Genomic DNA, 24565 nt, shown 5'->3' on the forward strand with positions numbered 1-24565 from the left:
GAAGGAAACACCATTTTATTCAGTAATTTAGAATTGGAGACTGCCACTACTTCTTTATGTAGGCAGCATACCATTTTTTAAAATAATTAATTAATATTGGAGGCTAATTACGTTACAATATTGTATTGGTTTTGCCATACATTGACATACTATTTAGAAGTAGGCCACTTTACTATTGCCTCTGTGTGTTATCAAATCATCAAAAACAAGTTAACTAAAAGCTGATAAAGCAGTGATTTCACCCAGTGTCTCAGGGGCTTTAACATACATCTACCATAAATGTTTGCTTTGACTTCTAGAGCATTTCCTTAGTGTTTTCTATGAGTCACTATGAACACACTATAAAAAGACATAATCATCAACCAGCAGACATGAAATATAACTAGTGTAAACAGGGTTTAAAAAGTCTCTTATGAAAGGCTGGCTAGAACTCCCAAATGGACCAAGAACAGGATTTGAAGGGTCACTCATATTTTCTCTAGCCAAACCTACAATCATGGACAGCAAGATTATAAGGAAAAAATTTTCCAACAGAAATATTGTGGACAAATATGCCACAACAATAAATGGTTTAAATTTTATGAAAGTTTTGATATTTAAAGCTTGATAAAATAGGAATAATTTCAGATACATTATCTAATAATTAAAATTCATATATGTTACTATTTACAATATATATGTATTGATGCCCCCTTCTTACAAAAATTTAAAATGCTGTAAGCTCATTTATTGACTACCAATCCATCCCATATTTAAAATTTCCTTTTCTTCCCTTTAGACTGACTTCAAATCTGACTGACTTTTTAAAGAGTCAAGCTCATGCACCAAAGCATTTCAGAAGAAACATTTAATATGACCAAAGTTTTTGTTATCCTTAAATAGTTCTAAGTAAAAATAAATTTCTGGACTTTATGGAGGAAAGGAGGAAGTTGTTTTATTGTTTGGGTTCTTGAATGAGAAGATCATGCCTTTGGAGACTTAAGTGATCAAGAAGCTATTTGGATGCCCTCTGGAAACTTAAGTAGGCCTAAAATATCCAGGCCTCTATTTTTATATTTTTAAAATGAAAGATACGTTCAGCTCCTTTTTCTTTTGACATACATTCTTGTCAAAGAATTTCTAGGCTCCCTAAAGAGATTAAACAGGTTTATAAAAGCTGCTATGGAATAAGAGTTGGCATATAAAATAAAGTAAGTTATTAGAGTGAAGAAAGTTTCCTAAAGGCTCCAACAGTGGAAATGCAATAGTTACCCATTACCATGATGTAATCACATCTCCAAAGAGAAACTGAAAAAATTACCAACACAGATTTATTGTCATTTATCCCCTACAGATAAAGTTAGTGGTAGAGGCACGGTCGGACATATTTATTACATTTGTTTCCCAAATCAGCATTTTGTTTATTGCATTGGGCCAGGAAAACACATTATATGACTAAATGATCTTGTCTGCATGAGGAACAGCTAAAGCCGAATTTAGTAGTCTAACTAAGATCATGGCATCTGGTACCATCACTTCATGGGAAATAGATGGAGAAAAAGTGGAAACAGTGTCAGACTTTATTTTTTGGGGCTCCAAAATCACTGCAGATGCTGATTGCAGCCATGAAATTAAAAGATGCTTACTCCTTGGAAGGAAATTTATGACCAACCTTGATAGTATAGTAAAAAGCAGAGACATTACTTTGCCAACAAAGGTCCGTCTAGTCAAGGCTATGGTTTTTCCAGTGGTCATGTATGGATGTGAGAGTTGGACTGTGAAGAAATCTGATCGCCAAAGAATTGATGCTTTTGAACTGTGGTGTTGGAGAAGACTCTTGAGAGTCCCTTATACTGCAAGGAGATCCAACCAGTCCATTCTAAAGGAGATCAATCCTGGGTGTTCATTGGAAGGACTGATGTTAAAGCTGAAACTGCAATACTTTGGCCACCTCATGCGACGAGTTGACTTACTGGAAAAGACTCTGATGCTGGGAAAGGTTGGGGGTGGGAGGAGAAGGGGACGACAGAGAATGAGATGGCTGGATGGCATCACCGACTCGATGGACATGAGTTTGAGTGAATTCCGGGAGTTGGTGATGGACAGGGAGGCCTGGCGTGCTGTGATTCATGGGGTCGTGGAGAGTCGGACACGACTGAGCGACTGAACTGAACTGAACTGAAGGTGTACAATCATTTTACATATATTAAAGCACAGAAAATGTTTTATTGACATTTTGGAAATTTGAATATATGTCAAATACTTTGATTGAATGATACTGTCAGAAATGTAGAAATCACGTTTTATTTTGAATGTCAAAAATAAATTGTATGTATTTATCTCGTGGTCTCTAGGGTCCTGGTGTTATAACTAGTGTTAGACAGTATTGTAAAATACATTCTTAAACAATTGGCAAGACAAATGAGAAATTTTCAAAAGTCAAGGTGAACTCCTAATTTTCTAATAAATTTTAAAATCCTTATTAAAAGGACAGTTAGCTCATGGATATTTATGTATTTATTGGATAATTCTAACAAAAATGTTTCAGAACTTGGTAATTTCAAAATCTATTTTAAATAATCTATGAGTGCGCAGATGTCCCAGAGGGAGGATAAAGGGAGGAGGGAGGTGGGAGGGGTTTCAGGAGGGGGAACTCATGTACACCCGTGGTGGATTCATGTCAATGTATGGCAAAACCAACCAACATAATATTGTAAAATAATTAGCCTCCAATAAAAAAATATATAAAAAAAATAATCTATGAAACGTAAGCTATAGAAGGTTTAAATTATTTTTTCTTAACAGTATAATTATGTACATATGGTGACAGTCAAAAAAGTTCTGTTGAGTTCAGAAGTTTTTATAGTTAAAGAAGGAGAATCTTTGGTAAAAGTGAAAAAATCCTCGAATATAAAGCCCACTAGATTAAGAAAGTATGCCTTATCATTGACTTGGTGTGTATGAGTATATTGTACTTTAAGAAAATGTAATTTCAAAACAGGTTGGGTAAGTGAACTATAAAACAAAAACAAATAGTTCTGGCAATTAAGTGACAGACACAAGAGTAGGTGAAAAATGCTCTCTTTCCTTCACTGCCACTTCCTTTCCCCAGCAACCTTAGATATGTTTGCACCTGTGGTTTATTTAAAACATCTTTCTATAGACCTTTAAGCAGGAAAGCAGTTGCCTTTCAAAAACAATGAAAGTCATCTTAATAAAAAGGCTATTAGAAGGAGAGATTTTGAAGAGGTGATGAACTGACCATATATATTTGTAGTGGGTATTAGAGGGAGATTCCCGTTTCTGTACACTAAGAAATGCAATAAGGCTCAAAATAGGCAAATTACATTACTTACAGGGTTTTCTTCAGCTTATCATTTTAAATTTCGTTGTTCTTGAAGGGTGTAGGAGCACTTGGAGCTATTATATTATTAGAAATAATGGTTGTTTTGTTAACTAAGATGATTATATGGGTTTTTATCAATCTCTTCTGTATGTTTAACTTATTTTGTGCAGATGTGTGTATGACTGTGTATGTATATGTGTCTGTGTGTGTGTGTGTGTGCTCACGCATAACCCTTTTGGGGAAGGTGTAAGATAGGTCAGTATTGCTTCAGAAATAAGTATATAGTGAGCTGTGTGATTAATGGCTCCATGTTTAGGAAATTAAAGTGTAGCATTGATACTGGCTTACTTTTATCATCCTGTTGGCCTGATAAAAATGAGAAAAAAAATTAGAAAGGATTCTCATCCCTATAAAGTGTTGGCGTACCCAATGGGATGGGAAGTAAGACTCTTGAGAGAAAGGGAAAAGACACAATATTTCTGAATCCTTTTTTGAAATTGTTATGACCCTAGGCCATTTTCTTCAACATAAATCTATAATGATATTTCCTTGCCTTCATACATAGAAAAGCCCTAAACCACATGACATTTCACATTGTTCTTTACTCAGAAGGGATTAGACCAGAAATGTAATAACATTATTCGTATATTTAAAACACTATCTGATAGCATTTCAGGCTTTCCTACTTTCTTTGTGTTTTTCCTGCTGGTGTTTCATTATGTGTAACCTATCTAAAATTTCTTCAGAATTTAAGAAGATTTTTTGTAAAATATAATAAAGCCTTGATTAATTGGAAACTAACTAACCAGAGCTCTCAATTAACCAGTTTTATTTATTTATTTTTTGCTACACTCTCCTTTTAGAAGGAAGAGGCAAATGACAAGAAAACAAGCTGTTAACAGGTATTTATGTATTTATTTTTTAAAAATCAACTTCCTGGGAATGTCCTGGAGCCTGTACAGATTCAGCCCAACTTCGATAATTTTGTTTCCTTTGCTATACTTACTAAGGTAGGAAAGTAGAACTGCTTAAAATTTTCTGCAGCAAATAGTGAATCTTGCTTAATCCTTAATTCATAATAAAATCCAAATACCTGATTAGAACCTGTCTATCTGTTTGAGGGTTTTAGTTAATTGGGGTCTTCACCATTTCACTATTGCTGGTTAATGATCATTCATATATACTGTGTTAACTGAGAGTGGATCCCAGGATCACACAGGTGGGAGATGACTTCCACTATAGAAAACAGCTCCTTTCCTGGGAACTAAAGCAGAAGCTAGAGAAAGGCTACAAAGTTGACGGGGGTTGAGTAAAGTCACTGACATAAAAATAATGTCACCTATGTAAAATAATGGGAAAGTAATTCACCTGCCCTGTGGCTCTGAAATGCTTAGGAAGGTACATTCACTTTTGCAGGGCAGCACAGGCTATTAAGTGTGCTATAGCAATAGTGCAAAAAACAAAACAACAACAAAAAAACCCAGGCATTCTAATCTCCTGGAATCTTTCTAAGCATTAGGCACAGATATATATGCTGTAGGCATGACACTAGTTCTAAAATATTTGAAATTATTTTTACTCTATTTTTAAAGTATTAGAAACTCTTAAGATTTATACTTTATGTATATGACAATTTCAGCTAAATTGCAACCATATTGCTCCAGGCTTCATACTTTTTTAGGTTGTAATGGGAATAAAGAATGGGCAGTTAACAGAGATTTAAGGGACAAGGAGGGCAACACGTGATTCTAAAGTACATTTTGATATTGCCTGCCAGTAGCACCCCCTCTTCAGATTAAGTCACCCTTTGGTGACTTTTGCCCCCTTCCTTCAGGGCTGCTCATGATGCATGTTTTATCTGTATTTTTTTCTACAAGGAAAATGTCATAGGGTTGTTGGAAAGATGGGGGCCATGCCATGTGATTTATCCTGGGTTTTCAACATGGAAAATGAAAATCATCAGGGTGGTGTTTCAAATATCTGGGGTATTTTCTGTACTGAATGTTACTCTTAAATATCATGCACACTAAAGAATACCCAAGTGACCTGAAGCAGTGGATGTGCCTCCTTAAGTGATAAACTTATTTTTAAACTGTAACTTCAATGTTAGGACAACTAGAACTCACTAGATTTTAATAATGGATGATTTTAACTGAAAAAGTTTAAATGGATTAAGTTTTGAGGTTAGGTTTGGGATATTGAAAATAAGTGTTTTTTATTTTATATAAATGCAATTGAATTCAGGCATTGATATTGACTTTTTAAAAGTAAAATGACATGCAAATTAATGTCAACTTTTGTCTCTAAATTAAACAAAACAGTTTATAATTGTATAGATTTACTTCTAGATTAATCAGAACACACATTACATATGCAGGTATATTAATCAGAACACACATTATATATGCAGTTTTTACATTTGCTGTAATCTGAGAAAAACTGTGAAATGTTTTTGAGAGTATATGTACTGACACACAAACTACAGAGAAACAGGAGACTCACAAATTCTACTACCTACTGAAGCAAGGATTGTAGCATAAATGAAAGGCCATAAGCAATAGGGAATGGTGGGGCCTATGGTGACCAGGAAAACATATATTCTTTCCAAGGTAGGTTTAGTTGCTTGGTCATGTCTGATTCTTGTAACCTGCACTAGGCTCCTCTGTCCATGGGATTCTCCAGGCAAGTATACTGGAGTGGGTTGCCATTTCCTTCTCCAAAGCTGGCAGCTATTACTCAACTCAGCTGATTGCTACCAGAATGGGAATTCAGGCTCAGCTTTGTTAATATCTGACTGTTTAAGAGAAGCTGGGAATCCAGAATTTTATGTGAAATTCTCCAATTCTTAAATGTTGGTAACAAAGTCAAAAAAAAAAAAAAAAAAGCAACACTATGCAGGCAAAGCAAAACCCATCTATGGTCTGAATTTAGCCTATGGACTTAGTTTGCAACCTTTAAATTGTTAAGTCCTCTGTGATTAAAAAAAAAAATCACAGTATGTTATAAATGCACCCAAAGGTCTTGATGATGAATAATTCATATAAATAAATAATAAGTGGAGTGCTGTGAATATTTCTCCTGATATTAAAAATTGTGGTTATGCACTTTGTGATATTTTTCTTACTATATAGAAATAAACAAGATAGTTTTACCTCAATGTGGTTTGAAAACTAAGATAAAATCATTAATATTTTGTTTTCATGTTTATCAGTGCAATGCTGTATGAAAGATCATTTCTTCTATGTCCAAAAGAGAATGTTTAGGTATAGGTTCTGTCATATAATTAAGGCTATTATATAAAGCCCTATTTATGGTGCTTTAATAGGAAGAAAGCCATGTATATTAGCATGTGTTGTTTTATTTTAAATTGGCTTGCCTTTAAACAAATTCCCAATTTTATCTAGTGAAATTGCTTTGTTTTTACAAATGGTTAAAATAAGAAATAAAAGAAATGTAAATAGTTAACACAACAAAACTTCATTTGAACTTTTGATAGGCATTGGCAAAGATAAAACAAAAGCTGGTCATTTGAGATTTTACTAAGAAGAAGCTTGGATTGATCTGGACTTTGCTTGTTTTTCTGTCCTGCCCTGGACCTTAGCACATAATCCCACTGTGCTACATTGCTTTTCACATCTGTATACCCCTTCATCCCTGGTAATCCAAAAGAATATTTGTCTAAAAAGGAAACAATTAAATCCCAATCTCTCTGGGAAAAAAGAAAACAAGAAAAAAAGAAAAATACCCACTGCTAAACTTGCTTTAACAACCCCTATGATTTATAGCATAAATCCTTAGTCAGGATGATAAATTAACATTGTCATTTTTGATGAGAAACTTAGAGGAATTTTAAAAAAGAGAAAAGTGAAAAAGAAAGAAAAGAATGTCAAATGTCAAATTTTAACTAAAAAATCCCCACCTTTCACTTGTTGACATATTATTCTACTTGCAGATTTATTTTTTTTATTTTTATTTATTTAAATTTATTTATTTTAATTGGAGGCTAATTACTTTACATTATTGTATTGGTTTTGCCATACATTGACATGAATCTGCCCCGGGTGTACATGTGTTCCCCATCTTGAACCCTCCTCCCACCTCCCTCCCCATCACATCCCTCTGGTTCATCCCAGTACACCAGCCCCGAGCACCGAGTAGATTTATTAGACACATATGAAAAATGAGAAACTGTTGGACAACTGATCAACACATATGACACCGTGTACAATAGCTGATGTTTATTTACTTAAAATAAAATTTGGGTGGACAGTGCTTCCCTTTCTAGATCAGCAGATAGCTTTGATCACAAGTAATGTATTGTGTGATATGGATGAACTATGTTTCAATATAGTAATTAATTAAAACCACTCCCTGAAAACTTTAAGTGGAGATTCTTAGTTAATTGGTTTAGTCCTCAAAGGTAGAGAATCTAAGAAATAAGTGACTTTTTGATGCTTTTGACCAATGTAGACATATAAATAAGGTTATTCAGTGTAAATTTTGATGAACTAGTTTTTTTTTTGTCAGAACATTATCATATCTAACAGTTTCCAAACATGATATCCCTGGTGATTTTTCATGTATTAGTTAATTTAATCATTATGACAGTCCAATAAAGCAAGGGCTATTATTGTGATCCTTGTTTTGCAGATGATGACATTGAGGTACAATGAAAGTTAATGATTTATCTAAGGCCACACAGCCTACAAATACTGAGCTAGCATTTGAATCAAGACTGTCTGATTTCAAAGTTCATATACGTTGGATCAATATATTTTATAACCTAACAACTAGAATCAGACTAATTAGCAAAACACCTAATTTCATTATATATGTGTATTTGTATATAAGTATATTTTGTTCAGTTGCTCAATCATGTCTCACTCTTTGTGACCCCATGGACTGCAGCACTCCAGGCTTCCCTGTCCTTCACTATCTTCTGGAGTTTGCTCAAATGTGTCCATTGAGTCAGTGATTCCATTCAACCATCTTGTCCTCTATCATCCCCTTCTCCTCCTACCTTCAAACTTTCCTAGCATCAGGGTCTTTTCTAATGACTCAGCTCTTCGCATCATATGGCCAAAGTAGCTTCAGCTTCAGCATCAGTCCTTCCAATGAATATTCAGGATTGGTTTCCTTTAGGATTGACTAGTTTGATCTTCTTGCTGTCCAGGGGACATTCAAGAGTCTTTTCCAGCACCGCAGTTCAGTTCAGTTCAGTTCAGTCACTCAGTCGTGTCCGACTCTCCACGACCCCATGAATCACAGCACGCCAGGCCTCCCTGTCCATCACCAACTCCCGGACTTCACGCAAACTCATGTCCACAGAGTCGGTGATGCCATCCAGCCATCTCATTCTCCGTCGTCCCCTTCTCCTCCCGCCCCCAATCCCTCCCAGCATCAGAGTCTTTTCCAGTGAGTCAACTCGTCGCATGAGGTGGCCAAAGTATTGCAGTTTCAGCTTTAACATCAGTCCTTCCAATGAACACCCAGGATTGATCTCCTTTAGAATGGACTGGTTGGATCTTCTTGCAGTCCAAGGGACTCTCAAGAGTCTTCTCCAACAGCACAGTTCAAAAGCATCAATTCTTTGGCAATCAGCTTTCTTCACAACCCAAATCTCACATCCATACATGACCACGGGAAAAACCATAGCCTTGACTAGACGGACCTTTGTTGGCAAAGTAATGTCTCTGCTTTTTACTATACTATCAAGGTTGGTCATAACTTTCCTTCCAAGCAGTAAGCGTCTTTTAATTTCAAGGCTTCAATCAGCAACTGCAGTGATTTTGGAGCCCAAAAAATAAAGTCTGACACTGTTTCCACTGTTTTTCCATCTATTTCCCATGAAGTGATGGGACCAGATGCCATGATCTTTGTTTTCTGAATGTTGAGCTTCAAGCCAACCTTTTCACTCTCCTCTTTCACTTTCATCAAGAGGCTTTTGAGTTCCTCTTCACTTTCTGCCATAAGGGTGGTGTCATCTGCATATCTGAGGTTATTGATATTTCTCCCGGCAATCTTGATTCCAGCTTGTGCTTCTTCCAGCCCAGTGTTCCTCATGATATACTCTGCATATAAGTTAAATAAGCAAGGTGACAATATACAGCCTTGACGTACTCCTTTTCCTATTTGGAACCATTCTGTTGTTCCATGTCCAGTTCTGACTGTTGCTTCCTGACGTGCATACACGTTTCTCAAGAGACAGGTCAGGTGGTCTGGTATTCCCATCTCTTTCAGAATTTTCCACATTTTATTGTGATCCACACAGTCAAAGGCTTTGGCATAGTCAATGAAGCAGAAATAGATGTTTTTCTGGAACTCTCTTGCTTTCTCTATGATCCAGCGGATGTTGGCAATTTGATCTCTGGTGCCTCTGCCTTTTCTAAAACATGCTTGAACATCTGGAAGTTCACGGTTCACATATTGCTGAAGCCTGGCTTGGAGAATTTTGAGCATGACTTTACTAGCGTATGAGACGATTGCAATTGTGCGGTAGTTTGAGCATTCTTTGGCATTGCCTTTCTTTGGGATTGGAATGACGACTGACCTTTTCCAGTCCTGTGGCCACTGCTGAGTTTTCCAAATTTGCTGGCATATTGAGTGCAGCACTTTCACAGCATCATCTTTCAAGATTTGAAAGAGCTCATCTGGAATTCCATCACCTCCACTAGCTTTTTTCGTATTGATTCTTTCTAAGGCCCATTTGACTTCACATTCCAAGATGTCTGGCTCTAGGTCAGTGATCACGTTATCGTGACTATCTTGGTCATGAAGATCTTTTTTGTACAGTTCTTCTGTGTATTCTTGCCACCTCTTCTTAATATATTCTGCTTCTGTTAGGTCCATACAATTTCTGTCCTTTATCAAGCCCATCTTTGCATGAAATGTTCCCTTGGAATGTCTAATGTTCTTGAAGAGATCTCTTTTTTTTCCTATTCTGTTGTTTTCCTCTATTTCTTTGCATTGATCGCTGAGGAAGGCTTTCTTATCTCTCCTTGCTATTCTTTGGAACTCTGCATTCAGATGTTTAGATCTTTTCTTTTCTCCTTTGCTTTTTGCTTCTCTTCTTTTCACAGCTATTTGTAAGGCCTCCTCAGACAGCCATTTTGCTGTTTTGCATTTCTTTTCCATGGGGATGGTCTTGGTCCCTGTCTCCTGTACAATGTCAAGAACCTCCGTCCAGAGTTCATCAGGCACTCTATCTATCAGATCTAGTCCCTTAAATCTATTTCTCATTTCCACTGTATAATCATAAGGGATTTGATTTAGGTCATATCTGAAAGGTCTAGTGGTTTTCCCTACTTTCTTCAATTCTTCGGTGCTCAGCCATCTTTATGGTTCATCTCTCACATCCATATATGACTGCTGGAAAAACTCTATGGACCTTTGTTGGCAAAGTAATATCTCTGCTTTTTAATACGCTATCTAGGTTTGTCATAGCTTTTCTTCCAAGGAGAAAGTGTCTTTTAATTGCATGGCTGCAGTCACCATCTGCAGTGATTTTGGAGCTCAAGAAAATAAAATTTCTCACTGTTTCCATTGTTTCCCCATCTATTTGCCAGGGAGCCGCCCACTTATATACTTACCTTATATTCAGAGGAGGTCATGAAGCTGAAATATATTGTGTACTATAACATTAAAAATATCAAAATTATGCTTGAAATTATTGTTTTGTTCCACTGTCCTAAAATCAGGAACTACAGTTTTACCATACCATTCTCAGGATAGCCAATCTAGTTTTCAATTTAGTTCAGTTGCTCAGTTGCATCCAGCTTTTTGCAACCCCATGGACTGCAGCACATTAATCTTCCCTGTTCATCACCAACTCCTCGAGCTTGCTCAAAATCATGTCCATCGAGTCAGTGATGCCATCCAAACATCTCATCCTCTGTCATCCCCTTCTCCTCCTACTTTCAATCTTTTCCAGCATTAGGGTCTTTTCCAATGAGTTAACTCTTCAGATCAGTTGGCTGAAGTATTGGAGCTTCAGCTTCAGCATCAGTCCTTCCAATGAAAATTCAGGACTGATTTCCTTTAGGATTGATTGGTTTGATATCCTTGCAGTTTCCAAGGGACTCTGAAGAGTCTTCTCCAACACCATTGTTCAAAAGCATCAATGTTTGGTGTTCAGCCTTCTTTATGTTTGGTGAACACCTTCTTTGGTGTTCAGCTTTCTTTATGGTCCAACTCTCACATCCATACATTCCTACCCTTAGAGGGACCAAAAACATATTTGCTGAACTTAAAATAAATGTTTGTATTAAAAAAAAATAAATCAGACAGCACCTATAAAAGGAGATTCAATTAGATTGACATAATTTTCAAAATAAACCTTGGTTAGCTTTTATTCCTTTAAAAAGTATTATAATGAACATCATGTTTTCTTGTGCCCGTGTGAGAGAATTTCTCTGGTGTATAAGCCATAAGTAAGATTTTTGAATTGTGGGCTTTAATAGTTACTGCCAAATTTCTCTTTAAAGCTGATCTGGTTTATGCTCCCACTAGCATTATATAAGAGTTCCTATTTCCCAACATTCTTGCAAATGCAGTAGGTATTTTTTTAAACAAATATTTATTTGAAGAAAAAATGAATTTTTTTTAATTGATTCTCTTCCATGATTATACATTACAGATGAAACATTGATTCTGATCACTTAGTGCACATAACAATGTTTACTGACACTATTTGTGTCACTATTTTTCATTTAAAATATATGAAGTTCTGATAAACATACAAATAGTATGTAAAATTTTGTAAACTATTTTCCAGGTTACAAAGCACTTTCTCATAAAGTCTCACTTGATGAGATAGTGTGGTGTAGCAGGAAGAACCCTGGAAAATTTCAAATCAGAAGTTCATGACCTTAACAACCCTTAAAATCACTCTGTGGCTTGGGATGTCAGTTGCTACATCTGTAAAATTAGGATGTTTGACTAAGCAATCTCTTAGAAACAAACTATAACCTTTGATCTATGATACATATCATCCCCTTTCCTTGAACCCCAATTTACTTATTGTGCATAAAGCATAAAGACAAAATTGAATTTTATCAATTTGTGAAAACTGTTGTAACACTCTCTCAATTATTTAAGATCATGAGTTTATCCTGTTTATCTTGTTTATCTCTTAATTCAAGGACAATTGGGGGTGTGGTTGGAATAGAAGATGGAAGTGGGTGTTCAGCATTAGAAGGACTATACTGTCATAACACACCGTCTTGAATTAATCTTCTACATTGCATACTCTGAAGCATCATATAACAAATGTTGAAAATGCAGTCAATGTTCCACCACTGTTTGTTGTGGCTTTTTGTTTCTTTTCAAATTCACTTTATACAGATTTCATATTCAAATAATAGACTATTCAGTATTTTCAGATTACTTAAGATTTGTTTCTAACAGTGCTTTTATGGGGCTGCATACAGCTACTTAATGTATTGAGAAGACTCAGGTTGACTATTCTGTATATTCTGTATTTCTATTTGGATAGAGGGAGTGTAAGTAATTGGATTTTGCATTAGGAGAGACTTCTCATTAGGAAGATCTGGATCTTTAACCTGAGATTTAACAAAGAGTTTTCAGGATTTCTTAGATTCTATGTGTATCAGAAAGAACACTCAGAAGCATAAGTATCTAATATTATGAGATTAAAATATAAAATGGAGAGACTTGAAACTGATCTTATGTAAACTCCTGGAATTGCAAATGTACCATAAAACACACTCACAGACACTCACATGCTCAAACACATGTATATATACTATCTAAAGCACAGAAAACGCAGAATACCTATTATTTCCAATGACTTTTAAAAAGGAAACTTTTAAGCTATGAGAATATTGAACATAGTTATGTTTTTAGTGAAGCTTCTACTTATGGAAGTTTGCAGTTCTGGCAAACAGAATCTAAATCAGTTATTCTCTGGTGATGAAGACATTTTTAGAGACCTCTCTTTTTATGAATAGTCCTGAGGAAAATGTTTGACTGTAGCATTCCTAGGAAGTGAATTGACCTCCTACAGAGTTTCAACATCAGATATTTCAAGAAAATTGTGGTTCACACACTTTGTTCAAATGACCTTCAGATTAATACAGTTCACATGTGTATCCTTCATTGTCCAAATGTGACAATCAGCCCAGAAAATCTCACGTAAGTTGCCTTTGAGTGTTTTTACCCATTTTGGTGTATTTGTGAATTGACCCTTGGGTCCATATTTAAGAACCTCCATCGCTAATTTTTGCTAATTGGCATCCTGCTTTACAGTTTAAGCATACTCTGAAAACCGCTATTTTGTTTACTATGTTACTTCCACTAGTTCAGTGAAGAAGAACTTGTGCCAAGGTAATCTATATTATTTTTTCCCTGATCATACCTATCCTATGTGGAGATGTAATCAAGTTATCTAACTTTTTAAATAAGCACTAAGTAAATCACTCAAAACAGAGATATCCCAAAACCTTTCAGCTAGTTTCTGTAGGTCAGAGCATTTTCAAGACAGCACATCTTGGGTATTAAAAAAAAAAAAAAGGTGACTGAGAAGACTGTTGGGAAATTACCACTATGCTTTTTTGAGAAAATAAAAATCGTGTATTTTTATTTATAAAAACAGGAAAGGAGGAAATATAAGCATTGCTATTTTGCCTTTTCATCCACGTTTCTAAAAAGTATTGTTTGCATTTGTGATGTCAATGGATCTTTACAAAACCATTTGAAGTGAAGCGTTAGTTGCTCAGTCACGTCTGACTCTGCAATCCCATAGACTATAGCCCCTCAGGTTTCTCTGTCCAAGGAATTCTCCAGGCCATACTGGAGTGGGTAGCTATTCCCTTCTCCAGAGGCTCTTGCTGACCCAGGGATGGAACCTGGGTCTCCTGCATTCCAGGTGAATTCTTTACTGTCTGAGCCACAAGGGATGCTTCACAAAACCATTTACAGTTGTTCTATTACTACTCCTTACTCAGTGCAGATGCTTTTGTTAGCCTGAAGGAAGCCTTGGCAAGCGCTTAACTTTTATCCGCAAAACACCAAAATCATAGACACTTTTGTCTTAACTACTGTCTCCAAGAATACCCAAATGCTTTGCCATGGATGACATTTAGATAATAATACTATAATATTAGTATTAAAAGAATCCTTTTCGCTATTATTGAAAATCCAATTTGAAACTTGAGCAAGGAATTTACATGACGTTTTCTTGGGATTATCTACATTCTTGTCCACTGTGACCTTGTAATTTTGCTCACAGTTGGAAATGTAATGCAGAGTGACTAAGATAATGTTGTTTACACAGACTTTAGTAGAGTAGTTACTGGCTTCCCTGGTGGCTCAGAGGTTAAAGCGTCTGGCCGCAATGTGGGAGACCTGGGTTCGATCCCTGGGTCAGGAAGATTCCCCTGGAGAAGGAGATCCCCTGGAGAAGGAAATGGCAACCCACTCCACTATTCTTGCCTGGAGAATCCCACGGACGGAGGAGCCTGGTGGGCTACCATCCATGGGGTCGCAAAGAGTTGGACACGACTGAGCGTGACTTCACTAAGTAGAGTGACATTATAGTCAAGCCAGCGTCCCATCACCCAATGTGAAGGAAGATTTAATTGCCATAATCCCATAAATAATAATAATAAAAATTCTTGGCTATGTGTAGCATAATAATGTAATGTTCTGCATGTTACATTTAATAATGTGAAGGTACAATACGTTAGGTTTCAGGCTGTGTGTCTCTTTAATATAAAGGAAAGGAAAATGGATTTATACAAGGAAAACAGACTTTTAAGTAGGATACTGGTCTCAGTGTTCAGGTGAAGTCTGTTCTTTTTTTTTTTTTTTTAATAATTAGAAGAGTTGCCTAGTGATGTGAAAATGAAGGGACTGCTAAAATATCCATAAATCTAGACAGCAGTGAGAAAGGTGACAGACCATGAAGTTCTCTGGAGGGTGCTGGGTAGATTTAACTAAATGACTGAGATAGGATAAAGAGGAAAGGGTGATAATCACTTATTATTGTGAAAGGAGAAACATATCATTAATTTACAAAGAGAATAGTACATTTTCTAAAATTGTATAGCCCTATTCTTAAAGTTTGTCAGTATAACTAATTAGTTGCTAAAACGGTGTTGATTCTAAGACCCAGTATGAATGCATTTGAAAAGGCGGTGCATTTTCCCTAAATTGGTAGGGCTTGTAATACATCTTGATGAATGCTATAAAATAATGTTCAGAAATGGGACTATTATGCCAAAATGGCCATTCTTTGGTTTGTAGTCCTTGAAGGAATTATGTTCCATGGCAACATGCTCAATAGTCCTGCAGATATGTGTGAAGTGACTTAAAGACGTGCTTTGCTTTCTATTTTTAATAACACCCGAGTTTTCAATACAAAAAATAGACTTGCTCAAAGGGTTCACCTCCTCCCAGTATATTAAGACTTCAAAGATCTGCTGTTACTTTGGATTATTATTGGGAGGTTTTGTTTTTTAACTAATTATAATGTTAAAAAGAGGGCCAGTACAAAATGATTCAGCCATAAAATATAAAAGATTGTCTTAATAAATCCACTAGAAAACTAAGATGTTAAAATTATATGTAGCTCAATCAATAGATTCCTGTAAAGCGATAGCTCATAATTCATGATACAAAGTGATAGATAATCTGATATGTAGTGTTATAGATTTAAAAAAAATAATGTAAATGATGTGAAAACATATAAAATATTCAAGCCTATTAATAACAGTAGCCATGCTTTGATTTGTTGCAATTAGAAGAATTTAAAACATATTAAACTGATTTATTATTACCAAAGATTCTCCCTATAGACAATATTTTTATTTATTTATTTATATAAATTATTCATTGATTTTTATTTGATGGAGGTCAGATGATTTGGACATTTTCCTTTAAAATGGCTATTTCAGCCAGGACATGGAAGCAACCTAAATGTCCATCAGCAGACAAATGGATAAGAAAGCTCTAGTGCATATACACAATGGAATATTACTCAGCCATTAAAAAGAATACATTTAAATCAGTGCTAATGAGGTGGATGAAACTGGAGCCTATTATACAGAGTGAATTAAGCCAGAAAGATAAACACCAATACAGTATACTAACGCATATATATGTAATTTAGAAAGATGGTAATGATAACCCTATATGCGAGACAGCAAAAGAGACACAGATGTATAGAACAGTCTTTTGGATTCTGTGGGAGAGACAAAGGTGTGATGATTTGGGAGAATGGCACTGAAACATGTATATTATCATATGTGAAATGGATCACCAGTCCTGGTTCGATGCATGAGACAGGATGCTCAGGGCTGGCAATGGGATGACCCAGAGGGATGGGAAGGGGAAGAAGGTGGGGGGGTTCAGGATAGGGAACACATGTACACCTGTGGCAGATTCATGTCAATATACGGCAAAACCACTACAATATTGTAAAGTAATTACCTCCAATTAAAATAAATAAATTTATATTAAAAAAATAAAATGGCTATTTCTGGCTAAGTAACATGTTTGTGCGCGGAGAAGGCAATGGCAAGCCACTCCAGTACTCTTGCCTAGAAAATCCCATCGACGGAGGAGACTGGTAGGCTGCTGTCCATGGGGTCGCTACGAGTCAGACATGACTGAGCGACTTCACTTTCACTTTTCACTTTCACACATTGGAGAAGGAGATGGCAACCCACTCCAGTGTTCTTGCCTGGAGAATCCAGGGACGGGGGAGCCTGGTGGGCTGCCGTCTCTGGGGTCACACAGAGTCGGACACGACTGAAGTGACTTAGCAGCAGCAGCAGTAGCAATATGTTTCTGCAATATAGTCAACAGAGTTGTATGCTTATGCTGCTTTAAATTGAAATTAACCTAAATAACAAAAATAGTTCTTTTATATTCTTTATTATGTAAGCGTTTTACAAAAACCCATTAAATTACATTGGTGTAATTTATATTGCATCAGTATGTTGATATTATATTGATATTGATATATCTAACATATTAAATATAAAAAAGTTAGTAGTTTTTCTTGTTTAATCATGGTTTATTTGTGGCAATAAAGCTCCCACTATATTCAGAACATTACATGAAGGGAATTGGTGACATCCATTTAAAGCAGCTCATTAAAAAATTGTATATACATATTTTACTTTTCAGTTGTATTATAAATAGTGCTTTTCTTAATTCATGTTTGTCCAGCCCTCCCTCTTCAAAAATCACTTCTTGTGATTTTGGGGACTAAGTTAGAGATTCATGTAGAGACAAAGCAGTTTTTAATAAAGTTGAGCTTGGCACCAAAATGGTTAGATGATGGTTTTTCATTTTAATGAAGTTTTTATTTTTAAAAATTTCAGATTTATAGAAAAATTGTAAAGGTAGTACAAGAGACTTGCCATATACCCTGTACCCAGTTTCCTTATTGTTAATATCTTAAAATTAATGAATCAGTTGTCACAGTTACTGAACCAGTATTGATATACTATTGGTCAAGTTTATCGTTTATTTAGACTTCTTCAATGTCCCCTAATGTCCTTTTTTTCTATTCTAGGATGTAAAATGAAATATGCTCAGTCATGTCCGACTCTTTGCCACCCCATGGACTATACAGTCCATGGAGTTCTCTAGGCTAGAATACTGGAGTCGGTAGCCTTTCCCTTCTCCAGGAGATCTTCCCAACCCAGGGATTGAACCCAGGTCTCCCGCATTTCAGGCGGATTCTATACCAGCTGAGCCACAAAGTAAACCCAAGATGTAAGATACCACCTTACGTTTAGTCATCATGTCTCCTTAGACTCTTCTTGCCTTTTTCCAGTTTTTCAGACTTTCCTTGTTTTTGATTACCTTAACCGTTTTGAGACGTACAGGTCAGGTATTTGTGGAATACCCCTCAATGGGAGTTTGCCTGATGTTTTTCTCATTGTTAAGTTATGTCTTTAGAAAGAAGACCTCAGCAGTAATTTGCAATTTTAAACACATCAAAGATACATACTATCATTATAACTTTTCATTGTTGAGGTTGACTTGACCACCTGGCTCCTGTAGTGTTTACTAAGTTTCTCCCCTATATAAAGTTATTTTTTTCCTTGTCCCTGTCTATACTGTACTCTTTTGAAGTTTTTGGAAGGAAGTCACTATGTGAAGCCCACAGTTAAGGAGTAGGGCTTTATTTATGCTTCTCGTTCATAAGGGCAAAGCATTTGCAGAAATTATTTGGAATTCATTTGCAAGGGAGATTTGCCTCTTATAATTTATTCACTCATTTTTTTCACTATGGTCTCATAGGTATTTAATTTATATTTTGGCTTGTAATCCAGTACAACATTATTCATTTTATTCCTTAAATTTTTCCAGCTTTCGACATTGGGTGCTGTTTCAGCTGGCTGCTGTGTACTTTCTACATGTCCTTGTCATTGTATATTTTTCTGAGCACTTCTTTATTTTCTAGCACTATAAGATGCCACAAGCTCATTTTGTATATATACTGCTCTAGTCCTAGAATCAGTCATGAGGGAAAAGTTTGATTAGGGAAAGATTTGATCTTCTCAATCCTTGAGTAAGCGTTGGAAGTGGCTAAAAAAGGTCAGGGGACCTCTTCAGTTCCATTTTCTCGTTGATACCCTAAATTTTCCATCATCCTGGTAATGTACATATACCTCATTATCTTACCACATATATATCTTCATTTCTTTCATAATGTCTAGTAATTTCATACTACACCTATGATATCTAGAATACATCATAGTCTTCTATAGTCACACATATCCATGGTCATGCATAGATTTTAAAAGGTACCATGCTGTGAAGCCGTCTGGACCTGGGCTTTTGTTTGCTGGAAGATTTCTGATTACAGCCTCTAGTTCTATGCTTGTGATGGGTCTGTTCAGATTTTCTATTTCTTCCTGGTTCAGTTTTGGAAAGTTGTGCTATTCTAGGAATTTGTCCATTTCTTCCAGGTTATTCATTTTATTGCTATATAATTGCTGAGAGTATTCTCTGATAATCCTTTGTATTTCTGTGTTGTTGGTTGTGATCTCTCCACTTTCATTTCTAATTTTATTGATTTGGTTCTTCTCCCTTTGTTTTTTGATGAGTCTGGCTAGTGGTTTGTCAATTTTATTTACCTTCTCAAAGAACCAGCTTTTGGCTTTGTTGATTTTTGCTATGGTCTCTCTTGTTTCTTTTGCATTTATCTCTGCCGTAATTTTTATGATTTCTTTCCTTCTACTAACCCTGGGGTCCTTCATTTCTTCCTTGTCTAGTTTCTTTAGATGTTCAGTTCAGTTCAGTTGCTCAGTTGTGTCCGACTCTTTGTGACCCCATGAATCACAGCACGCCAGGCCTCCCTGTCCATCACCAACTCCCGGAGTTCACGCAAACTCATGTCCATAGAGTTGGTGATGCTGTCCAGCCATCTCATTCTCTGCCGTCCCCTTCTCCTCCTACCCCCAACCTTTCCAGTATCAGAGTCTTTTCCAGTGAGTCAACTTGTTGCATGAGGTGGCCAAAGTATTGCAGTTTCAGCTTTAGCATCAGTCCTTCCAATGAACACCCAGGATTGATCTCCTTTAGAATGGACTGGTTGGATCTCCTTGCAGTCCAAGGGACTCTCAAGAGTCTTCTCCAGCACCACAGTAGACTTAGGTTATTTAGTTGACTTTTTTCTTGTTTTATGAGGTGTGCCTGTATTGCTTTGAACTTCCCCCTTAGCACTGCTTTTACAGTGTCCCAGAGGTTTAGGGTTGTTGTGTTTTCATTTTCATTCATTTCTATGCATATTTTGATTTCTCTTTTGATTTCTTCTATGATTTGTTCATCATTCAGCAGCGTGTTGTTCAGCCTCCATATGTTGGCATTTTTAATGGTTTTTCTCCCATAATTGAGATCTAATCTTACTGCATTGTGTTCAGAAAAGATGCTTGCAATGATTTCAATTTTTTTTTTACTTTACAAGGCTAGATTTATGGCCCAGGATGTGATCTATCCTGGAAAAGGTTCCGTGTGAGCTTGAGAAAAAGGTGAAATTCATTGTTTTGGGGTGAAATGTCCTATAGAGATCTATTAGGTCTAACTGGTCTATTGTATCATTTAAAGTTTGTGTTTCCTTGTTAATTTTCTGTTTAGTTGATCTATCCATAGATGTAAGTGGGGTATTAAAATCTCCCACTATTATTGCATTGTTGTTAATTTCCCTTTCATACTTGTTAGTAATTGTCTTACATATTGCGGTGCTCCTATGTTGGGTGCATAAATATTTATAATTGTTATATCTTCTTCTTGGATTGATCCTTTGATCGTTATGTAGTTTCCTTGTCTCTTTTCACAGCCTTTGTTTTAAAGTCTATTTTGTCTGATATGAGTATTGCTACTCCTGCTTTCTTTTGGTCTCTATTTGCATGGAATATCTTTTTCCAGCCCTTCACTTTCAGTCTGTATGTGTCCCTTGTTTTGAGATGGGTCTCTTGTAGACAACATATATGGGGATCTTGTTTTTTTATCCATTCAGCCAGCCTTTGTCTTTTGGTAGGGGCATTCAACCCATTTACGTTTAAGGTAATTATTGATAAGTATGATCCCGTTGCCATTTTCTTTATTGTTTTGGATTCGAGTTTATACACCCTGGATGAAACTAGAGCCTATTATACAGAGTGAAGTAAGCCAGAAAGAAAAATACCAATAAAATATACTAACGCATATGTATGGAATTTAGAAAGATGAAAATGATAACCGTGTATCTGAGACAGCAAAAGAGACACAGATGTATAGAACAGTCTTTGGGACTCTGTGGGAGAGGGTTAGGGTGGGATGGTTTTGGGAGAATGGCATTGAAACATGTATATTTTCATATGTGAAGTGAATCGCCAGTTCAGGGTCAATGCATATTACTGGATGCTCTGGGCTGGTGTGTGGGGATGACCCAGAGGGAGGATAAGGGCAGGAGGGAGGTGGGAGGGGGTTTCGGAAGGGGAACTCATGTACACCCGGGGCTGATTCATGTCAATGTATGGCCAAACCAACCAATATAATATTGTAAAATAATTAGCCTCCAATAAAAATTAAAAAAAAACAAAATAAATAAATAAATTATAAATGTACCATGCACCTCTCCAGCATACATATCCTTTCTGTAAAACACTGCCCCTCCCTGTATCCAATATACTAAATTTATCATCAGTTCCTGAGTCACTGTGGATCCCTTTTTTCCTCAGAGAGAGTTTTGGGTCAAATAAGTTTGGGAAATATGGTGTTAAATAAAAATAAACAATTTCGTTTATCACAGGTCTTCTCAGGGCTTATAATTCATTAATTTGCTCTATGAATCTATAAGATGTAATATACACAATTTCTCAGTATTTTGACCAAAAGAACCTTTTGTTTAGAAAACCGGTATCCCATGGAAAACACTTCTGAAAATACTGTTATAGTGGTAGGAGTCCTTAGTTTGTCGTCAGAAATCTTGTGTTTAATCCATCACTGTAAATAACTAGCTCTATGATCACAAGCTAACCACTTAACATCTCTTAAGTCTTTGTTTTCTTATTGATCAGATGAGCCTGTGGATGTCTCTCACAAGACTGTCGTGTCTCACAAAATTTAATAATTTCTATGAAGGTGGGGACCATGCCGTTGTTTTGCTGACCTCTGTTATCTCCAGTATCCAGCAAATTTTCCTGATATTTAGTATTCAAATCCAATAAATATTTATTGAGCAATTGAATGTTACTATCATTTACATTATTTTCTACTTCTGACGTTTTGTAAATTGTTTCTGAAATGAGTCTATGCAAAAAAAAAAAAAAAAAAGACAGGATGTAGGCACAGTTGAAGTGGCTATATATATGAAGAAAAAAGAAAAAAAAAAAAACTTTATTTCAGTCTGTTTTACTGAGCATGTGCTTCCAGCCAATGACTGGCTGCGTTCCGATTAGTTTTCATTACTTCAAGCTGACCAGATTTCCTTTTGAAATAAGGGCACTGGAGCTTTCACTTAAACACTGTGGTGAAATAAAATTCCTGCTTCTGAGTCACTGAGCTAGTACTAGAAGAAGAGGAGCATCCATGAGCACGGGCTATCAGAAGGCCTTCTGAGCCCTAGAGTGTTACAGCTGCTGGGTTAAGAAGCAGTTGGAAGCACTTTGTCACTCTTTCTTGTCCAACCAAAGGAGACCCACTAAAGGATTTTTTACTTTCTTTGGATATATAATCCGTGTTGATTAACAGGAGTTATGGGGTGAAACTGTCATGGGAGTGACAGGGCAGGCCCTGTTAAGCAATATATTTTGGTAAGAATAATATTGTTCAGATAGTAATAGGGACAGGGACCTCAGGTCATCTGTTTTGCCTAAGCCCCTACGAAACAGCACATTCTGTAGGTATTTTCAGAGGTGAACATTTTAAGTTGCAGCTTCTCCTTTTAAGGGAATCAATTGGATCATGTGTATTATATTTAATTTTGAAAAATTATCAGCCTTTCTAGAAATGCTAGGTGATTATTTGAAGTCTAGGAAGAACCCATTTAGCTCTGGAAATTGTGAAAGTATTTTAATCAAGTTCTAGATTTGGTAATTAATTAGTAAAACAATAGACAAGATCAGTGAAGGGTTCTCTCCTTTCTTAATATTTAAATCAAAATGATGCACACTAGCAAAGCTTTTTTCATCATGTGATTTATGAATGCTGAAAAAATAACTCTAGTTAAAAAAAAAAAAAACTATATAGGATAACGGTATCCTGTTATTTTCATAACTGGTAGTCAGACATGGAAATTCTCCAAAGATAGTTCAAGAATTTGTAGCACTGCTCTTATTTACTCTCTTAAATAGAAATACTTGTCCCATGTCTCCTTCCCGATCAAAAGATGAAGTATATACTTTAAAGCCTGTATAAAATGTGTGTGATTTGAGAAGGGAAGACATAATATTAGATTATACAGTCTATGACTGTATTGCCTGATGGATTTTAAATTTTTTCCCCTTAATCTACTGCTTTCTTTCAAAAGATGGATTTCTCAGAGTTTCAGCTGGTACCTTCACTAAATAAATCATTGCAGATTTTAAACAATTTTACTAGTTATTTAACTGAATAGATTGTGGGACAAGACATTCTTTCACATATTCTTTATAAAATTTTGCAACTTTTTTACATAAAATACAATAGTCTTTAACATAAGCATTTATAAGAAAGAGTTAAAGAAAACATTTCAACCTTAATCCAGAAATTACCTTTCAGAATCTTTCCTTGCACTTCTAAAATTCATTGAGTTTTTTTGAATTTATGGTGGCATAGCTAGATTTCAACAACTGCAAAAATAGTTAAATAAAGTTGGAAATTTTGTAAACAAGAGAAGTTATTATTCATTCTGTACCACACTATAAATGTGGGAGGACATGTAGAATGATAAATTAGGCATGAATTGTTTTAATCTGTAAACTGAACATGTTAGCAAAGGCTTGCGTTTGTAATTAGCATTTACGGTCGTTGGAGAGTGTTTCTTTTTAAACAGTGAAAGGAAATTGATCAGTTTTGGTTGTCATAGCAACCAAAAGAGTTCCATTGCTTCTGTGTTAGTCTATTATGCTATATACCCATATTTAGATACATTTATGAACTATAAACTACTCAATAATGCAAAAGAGTTTGGGATGCGGGCATACCAAACTGACAAAAGTCCAAATGAATGGTTCAACGGTTGTCATGACATTTCTTTTACAAAGCAAATGATGTCTGGAAAAAATTCTGAAAACTAGATGAAAATGCAAATCCTTTTATGACAGTATGTGGCTGTCACATTTATAACAACAGACAATAACTGATGACTTATGAGATGACACAATGGCAACAAAGTCTTTCATCATTGGCACCCATAGGTTACTTTTATATCAGGTCTTGGGGTACCTATGAAAAGTATCCAACATGACATACAAGAAAGCCTACTCCTCTCTTAATCCATTAGGTCTTATTTAATGCAGGGTAGAAGTGTGGTAGAGATTTTCAAATCATCTGACAAAGTGAAAACTGGCAATGTCTTTGGTTAAAAAGAAAAACTATTAAACTAGTAAGCATGTTCAGTAGCTGAAAATGGACAGATTTGTTTCTGTCACTTAACCATTCAAAGAAAATCTGTAATGATGCTCTTTTTAAGTTTGAGAGCAATCTATTAGGTTGTTTAAAGTTATGGTAACTGATAATATCCTTATATAGGGAGGTGGGAGAAGGAGAAAGAAAGAAAGGTGTGCATTAAACTTGCTT

The 24565-nt window shown here is 35.8% G+C and overlaps 1 protein-coding gene across 1 annotated transcript in view; it reads left to right on the plus strand.

The window, feature by feature from the left end:
- DACH2 (dachshund family transcription factor 2) overlaps positions 1 to 24565 on the plus strand; it is an 858509-nt gene that overhangs the window by 194843 nt on the left and 639101 nt on the right. Inside the window, exon 2 of the mRNA XM_055393325.2 lies at positions 4189 to 4227. Coding sequence (XP_055249300.2) covers positions 4189 to 4227 — 39 coding nt within the window. The remainder of the gene's footprint in view (positions 1 to 4188; positions 4228 to 24565) is intronic.

The sequence above is a fragment of the Moschus berezovskii genome, chromosome X (genome assembly GCF_049115385.1).
Source record: "Moschus berezovskii isolate FMDL1 chromosome X, NW_MosBer_1.0, whole genome shotgun sequence".
Taxonomy (NCBI): Eukaryota; Metazoa; Chordata; class Mammalia; order Artiodactyla; family Moschidae; genus Moschus; species Moschus berezovskii.